The sequence below is a fragment of the Strongylocentrotus purpuratus genome, unplaced genomic scaffold (genome assembly GCF_000002235.5).
Source record: "Strongylocentrotus purpuratus isolate Spur 01 unplaced genomic scaffold, Spur_5.0 spur5_scaffold_8, whole genome shotgun sequence".
In the NCBI taxonomy this organism is placed as follows: Eukaryota; Metazoa; Echinodermata; class Echinoidea; order Camarodonta; family Strongylocentrotidae; genus Strongylocentrotus; species Strongylocentrotus purpuratus.
This window is the reverse complement of record NW_022145614.1, coordinates 18,530,115-18,537,182: the sequence shown is the minus strand read 5'-3', so window position 1 is coordinate 18,537,182 and position 7,068 is coordinate 18,530,115. Positions and strand designations below refer to the sequence as shown.

Genomic DNA, 7,068 nt, shown 5'->3' with positions numbered 1-7,068 from the left:
AAACTCCCTTATTGAACACAGGTGAAAGTAATCCGTTCAAGAGGGCAAACGAAGAATCACCTCCATTACTTTAGCTGTGATTATTCTATAAGGCACAAAGTGGGATTTATCTATGTTTAAAAGTCTGTGGATATTTGGGGTCATCTGAACGATGTGCTAACTACGAACTTGTATATTGCTTCTACTCTGCTCGTTAAAAGGTTTTGACTTATAACCCTGACATTAAGTTTACCTTCGTCGATTAAATCATAAGCCACGATCATCAAATTGACAACTTAATACAATGAACACTAGCTAAGGTCCAAAGGTTTTCTTGCTTTTCATCTAAAAAAAATCTATTTATCAATACAATACCGTTCCACAGTGATTGTCAATCATAATTTTCATAATATAATTGCTTTTTTATGTGACATAGCGAATCCATTTTAATATAGTGTATAACTATGATTGAAAAGAGGATAGCAAAAAACGCGGTTCCCTTCATTTGCACATCATAATCATTAAATGGTGTACACTACATACTTTTGTTTAAAAGTGAGAGAAACAAACGACTTTTGGATCCAAACTCATCGTGCGATCCTAAACAATGAAAGTGACAAAAAATAAGGCTTTATTCTTCTTATAAAAAAAACGAAAATGAATTTTAGATTGTCGTTCACGTAACATAAAATCAGGTACCAACTCCACATACATGGGAATATAACATGGATTTTTCTTTTATTTAGTCCAAGAAGAAAATCAACTAAAAATTTACAATCATTTAAGAAATGAACTACATGTACGTTCGTCGTGTTCGTCATTCTAAAATATAATGACCATAGTTTAACTAGAAATTTCAATTTATCAGAGTGTCTAATGAAGGTATATATACATGTAGCATATACATGTAGAAGCATTGTTGTACTGAGATATGTTCAGTTAGTTTCAGCTGAAAGAGTGCGGGTTTGAGTCCTTGCTTGGTGCCAGGACTGCTTGGTGCAATCGTCTTTATAAAAGGTATTTTATTTATAGATGCCTTTTTAGACCCAGGTGTAGTAAATGGCTACCTGGCAGGATTGATTCATTAATTAACTGCGCAATGCGTTCACACTGAATACCACCACTGATGATTCCATTCCTGAGTGATGTCTGATATTTCGAAATGGAACGTCATCATATTGTTTGGCAGTTATTTTTACTCACGAGACCAGCGTCGAAAATTCAGCTTAAAGATCACCAGATTGACCGTGATGAGGACAAGAAGTGCACCGTACACTACAAATACCGTGCCAAACGACGATGTGACGTCATAGATATAACCTGGAAGAAAGTTAGATATTTTACAATTACACGTCAGTCAAAAAATATACCTGTATCATGTTCAGAAACATTGTTAAGTGTTCAAAATCCATTATCATGTGAGCTGAGATATATAAGTAAATTCTCCGACATGCCCACAAACTCTATTTTATACTGATGCAAACAAATTTGTTTCCGAAAGATGGGTACCTTTTGTCGTAGTAACTGTATTTATCATTAAAGGGCCACTCTAACCCAACTAACATAGCCTTTTAAAACATAAATACACCTCTACTTATTATTATTCTAGCCTCTGATTTTTCAGAAAATCTCTGTTTTGACCAAAAGATGATAATAACCATCCATTTTTCACAGTTTTCACGCTTGCTTCACGCCCTTCGAAAAGAGGTTATACGGTCACGTGGCCTTGATGACGCATTTAACGTCACTGCGGGTATGTCCGATTTGTCCTACAATTAAGGATCTTACAATCTCATTATAATTCATAAATGAATAGTACTGGGATTATCAAGTGCATATTATTTTTCGGATAGGCCCTAAATGTTTTTTTCTTCGTCAAATAATATCATAGTTTGCCTTTTATAAAGACATTTTATGCCTAAATCACCCTCCTTTTCACCGGAGAGGCACCTGCAGTGACGTCATAAACAGTTGAGCAATACAGCTCCGAAACTGAGCTTTTTTTCTGAGCGTTCTGAGTCGTCATTTTTAAAGCTAGATTCTAGAATTAGTATAAATTGAATACAGAAACATCAAAATAGGTTATTAAACACTCTAACCGTAAAAGTTATCGTATCAAACACTTAAACTTACCCGATAAAGCATCTCCTGTTATTACACCTATCCCGACTAGTAATAGATTTGGTGAAATGGCTCTAGGAATGTTCGCTTCATTTCGAACAGATAGCTTCATCATCGCGTGTGGAAGACAGTCTAAAATGAAGAAGGTGGTACCTTGAATGAGTGCCATTGCTGCTAGGAAAATGTAGCTGGAACTGACAGAGTCAATAAAACACGAGATTGCACTGATTGTGCAAGTGAAACAGAAGATAATGGTATTGTCACATTTAAAGTGTAGAAGGACTAGGTACAAGATGCGGCCAAATATACCGCTGATGCCGGCTATAGTGAAGAGAAAGACTGCATTGGATCGTTCAATTCCCGCTTCTTCTGCGTGAGGTACGAGAAACAGCATCCAAGCGGCCATCACAAAACATTGTAAGATTATGGCCGGAGCGATGAGGGTGTAATATGGTTCCTGGAAGAAAATGAATGATGTCAGTGTTGACGTAAATGAATCACATGAGCACCGCCAACTTGTGCTACTTGACGACCTCGCCATTGTATCATTCTTGGACTTCGAGTCTTGCTCGTTCAATTCTGTCAAGGCTGTTGAAGTCTCACCTACAGCTAGTACATCAATCTCAGTTGACTCAGCTGGTTGGACTACTATCAATGAATCTCCTTCTCCTTCGGCGGAGGGTCTCACGTTGTCTATGTTCCTATCCCTAGGTGGTCTGATGACAGCACCGCAAACCACGGCGTGAAGAGCAATGCCGCCCAGGATGAGAAATCCACCGTTGTATCCATAGGCTTCCAAAGACCTCTCTATAATGACAGGGACCAGAAAAGCCCCGCACGTCGTTCCGAAGAGGGTCAGGGTGTTTGAGAAGATGAACGACTTAGCGAAGTAGTCGTTGATGGACACCATTATCGGGAAAAATGTAAGAGCCATGCCGAAACCTAAGAAGGATAAACGGAAATTAAGATTTATAATAGACAAGTTGTTCAAGAAAATTAACAATATTAGGCATAGTAGTTTATGTTTGTGTATATGGACACTATAGGTAAATACGAGAGCCATGCAAAAACTTGGAAGAATGAATAGAAAACTAAATGAGGATTTCTATTTTAGAGATCGTTCGAGAAGACAAAAACTGTGCAACGCAGTTGTATATGAATACCATTATCTGGGAAGATGTGAAAGCTGTGTCAGGCATGGAAAACTAAAAAAACACTTATCATTTAAAAGCTTAGAAAATGCTCTTCAAGATGTAATGGATTTTAAATGCCGGTATTCACCTATCCCAATTTATGATCTTTTCAAAGGTGGCTCTTCTTTTTATCAATTGGTAAGGTACCTGAACAAAGGAATAGTTTTCTGATTATATATTAGACGACCCTGTTTCAGAACGATACAGAGTTCACGACAATATTGAGACCGTTTTGTTATTAAATTTCGCACTGTGTTCGAGTCAATTTAGTCTACCTGTGAAACTCAATTTACTCTACCTGTTACAGCCAACATCATCCCAAGGATGTAGATTGATTGAGCCAAAGGAGCACAGATAATGGGCACTGCACTCAACAGTCCGCCAATCATCCCCATTGTCCGCGGCGTCATCACTTTCATCAAGAGTGTGGCTATGGGAACTACAAATTTATAAGAATGGAATAGCGACAAGACAGTTTCGTGATTATCTATTTCAGATTAATTTTAGTTTTTTATTAAGTATTATCTACTCAAAATACATTCTACATGCTCAAGCTAGAAACAATGTGCAGACTGAGTAAGTTTGATGCGAGTCGTGTTTTTAAAGCTATTATGAAAAGTGTCAAGTGTTTTTTTCGCAAACGGAAAACAGGAGAAACAAAAAACAAACAAACAAAAATAAAGCATATTAAACGAATCACATCAAAACAAAATATAGACCCAAAAAAGGAACCGTAAGCCGTCATTTTTAGTAATTAAAGATAAACTTTAGTACTGGTAAAAAAAGAAAATTAATTCTCACAGAATCAAACGAAACTGACACTGAATGTTCAAGATTACAAATAAAAACAAGGAAATCAAGGTAGTACTACCAGCCCCGACACCATGGCCCGAATTCACAAACCTGGTTTGTAAATAACAAAAGGAGGTTTGGCGGAACAAAAGGAGGTTTGACCTCAAACCTTGGTCTGAGCTCAAACCTTGCTTTGTGAATTCGGGCCCATGTGTGTTGTCCCATATATAGCTTTCTGTGTTAGTTTACCAAGACTCGGTCAAATTTATTATGATTTTGATGACTCCAGAACCTTGCAGTGCACACCAATACTTACATGCTACATGATCAACTGTTTCTGGTCCTTTCAACACCATTTCTTTCACAATGCAATCGCATGACCAGTACTATAAAGTTTATCTTTAATAACATAACAAGCTAAACCTCGTTTAAGACTTGAGTTTGCACATCAAAATATTGTATCAAGAAAAAATCTTTCTCATCGACTGCATGACCTTACATGACAATGTATATCACCTTTAGATTAACAATCATAATGAGTAAAAGGGTTCTAAGAAACCTATCCCCTGGACATCCACCCCCGGATAACCACCCCCAGTGAACTAACCCCTAAGTCAACTACACCCTCGGACAACTACCCCCAGATAACTACCTCCAGGACAACTACCCCCGGACAACTATCCTAGGGGTTGTTGTCCTTGGGGTAAAACTAGCGAGCGACCAACGCAGGACTATGCGCGCTATTTTATGTATTGAGTACGTAGTGAGCACGTTTTATTGCGCTTTATTGGGTATGACTGCCTGTTGCGTTCGGGCAATACGCAATAATACGCAAGCCAGGTACGCAAAGGTGTGACCGAGGCATTACGCCGACCGATTTATTCCTGGATTTATCCAGGAGCAGGGGCCATGCGCAGAGTTGCGTAGTGTTGCGTACCGACTACGCCGTGCGTACGCTGCCCTACGCTGGCCTACGTTACTATACACTGAGGGACGCAAAGGGATACGCGAGATGGACGGCGTATTTTTGGCGTAGACACTATACGCAGAAAAATACGCATTTTAAACTCAAGGCTACGCAACACTACGCTACAGTACGCCAAACCTACGCAATAGTACGCTATCCTACGCCAATAAAAGCTTGCGCACACATTAAGCAACCGACGCAACCGTAAGCAAACCTTTACGCCAGGTCTACGTAAACGTACGCAACCCTTCGCATGTTATACGCAATAGTACGCGTAGGTACGCCAATTGCCTACGTCGTAGGACGCGGTGCCTATGCACAGGGTACGTAACCATACGCCATCGTACGCCAGCCTTGCTACGCATAACCTACACAGGGACAACGCCGAACAATTTGTTTATCATGAATTCGCAGCCTAATTTCGGCGTAGTCGGTACGCCACACTACGCAACTCCACGCAGATCCGGTGCGAAAGAGGTTTTAGAGGGTATGGACAACTAATGGTGTAAGCCAAATACTAATGGGATATTTACTGCTGCAGGGATTAACTTACACCGACTAATTAAGAAGCCCCCGTTGAACATGGCTATAGTCGATTTTCAAAATGTATTCAAATTGACACGCGTTTACCTAGCGATAAGTTAATTACTTGGATATCTTATCGTATCGCAATAGTCAGAATGCAAATTGCATGCAGTAGTTATTGCTCGGTCAGACAAACTTTACGGTTTGTCCTACCTGACACCACGTAAAGTCTATGCGCGGCAATTTGCATTCTGACTATTGAAATCAAATATTTTTAGCAGTGATTCGAAACAAGGCATTTAACATAGAGGTGTGCATTGAATTATTTCATAACCTGTTATAAAATGTAATGTAATGTAACCAAATTTAACGCCTACGTCTTTGTGCCATGTTACAAATTATTTCATTCACCTTATGAATAATTGCATTTCAATAGTCAGAATGCAAATTGCATGCATCGATTGTCGCTAGGTAAGACAAACACTATGGCCCGAATTCACAAAGGAGGTTTGTCGACAAACCTTGGTTTTCGTACGTCATATGACGCGTTTTACGCGTTTTTTAAAAACCTGGTTTGTAAAGAACAAAAGGAGGTTTGGCAAAACAAAAGGAGGTTTGAGCTCAAACCTTGGTCTGTGAATTCGGGCCTATGGCTTGTCCTACCTAACAACATATAATTCAGTATGTAATTTGTATTGTAATACAATTATTCGTAACAGGTGAATAAAAGAATTTGTAACATGGCACCAAAGATTCATGAATTAAATTTAATTGCATTACGAAAATGGTCTATCAAAATGTCGGTGGACTTACCGGTAAAGTACATCATCGTGCTGGGTAGACTCAAAACTAAGGCAACGGTCCCAAAGTCACTGTCGTACCGGACGACGACACCGGGGATGAGGACTCCAAAAGACTTGGCGATCCCGCCATCAACGAAGAGAAGCACAAATTTACTCAGAAGGATGACGTATTTCCAGGAGTCGGTAGAATCTTCCAGCATAGTTTCGGCCATTTTTGGATGAAGGGGTATAATCCATGTACTATCAAGTCTTCTTCTTCTCTTTCTTCTCAGTCGTTGGGCAGAACACCACCTTGAGCGATCGTCACCCCACCCAAAAAACTTGTTGAGTTCTTCATCAATAGGGACTTTTAGATTTGCACGAAGACAATGTGGATTGCTACGGTCGACGTCCTTTTAATTCACTGCCTTGAATGGACGTCACAAGTATCAGGCTACGCAGGAGTGTTGGCTCAGTCAGTGGAGCGTCCGCCTCACAACCGGGAGGTCGTGGGTTCGAACCCCGGCCGCGTTATACCAAAAGACGTTAAAAGATGGGAGTTGTTGCTACCTGGTTTGGCGTTCAACAATATGGGATAGAGCAACGTCGATCTGGCGCTGCTCAGTGGCTGCCGGGCTCACGATCAATTGGGCAAAAAGAATTTCCGTTTCGGTTTAATAAAATTTGGAGTGGACTTATTAGGCTATTA

The 7,068-nt window shown here is 39.8% G+C and overlaps 1 protein-coding gene across 1 annotated transcript; it reads right to left on the bottom strand.

Annotated features, from left to right (window-relative positions):
• Positions 1-785: 785 nt before the first annotated feature.
• Positions 786-6,726, bottom strand: LOC105445892 (monocarboxylate transporter 3-like). The gene is made up of 4 exons (XM_030975061.1): positions 6,391-6,726; positions 3,592-3,732; positions 2,113-3,042; positions 786-1,299 (listed from the first exon to the last, which is right to left on the bottom strand). Exons 1-4 carry the CDS (start codon positions 6,590-6,592, stop codon positions 1,175-1,177), a joined length of 1,398 nt encoding a protein of 465 aa, XP_030830921.1. The 5' UTR covers positions 6,593-6,726; the 3' UTR covers positions 786-1,174.
• Between the last annotated feature and the right edge of the window lie 342 nt (positions 6,727-7,068).

Excerpts from the sequence above, each read along its gene's own strand:
- LOC105445892 (XM_030975061.1), bottom strand. The coding sequence starts at position 6,592 with ATGGCCGAAACTATGCTGGAAGATTCTACCGACTCCTGGAAATACGTC. Across the intron at positions 3,733-6,390 it reads CACGATGATGTACTTTACCG|TTCCCATAGCCACACTCTTG; the intron begins GTAAGTCCACCG and ends ATAAATTTGTAG. Across the intron at positions 1,300-2,112 it reads AACAGGAGATGCTTTATCGG|GTTATATCTATGACGTCACA; the intron begins GTAAGTTTAAGT and ends ACTTTCTTCCAG.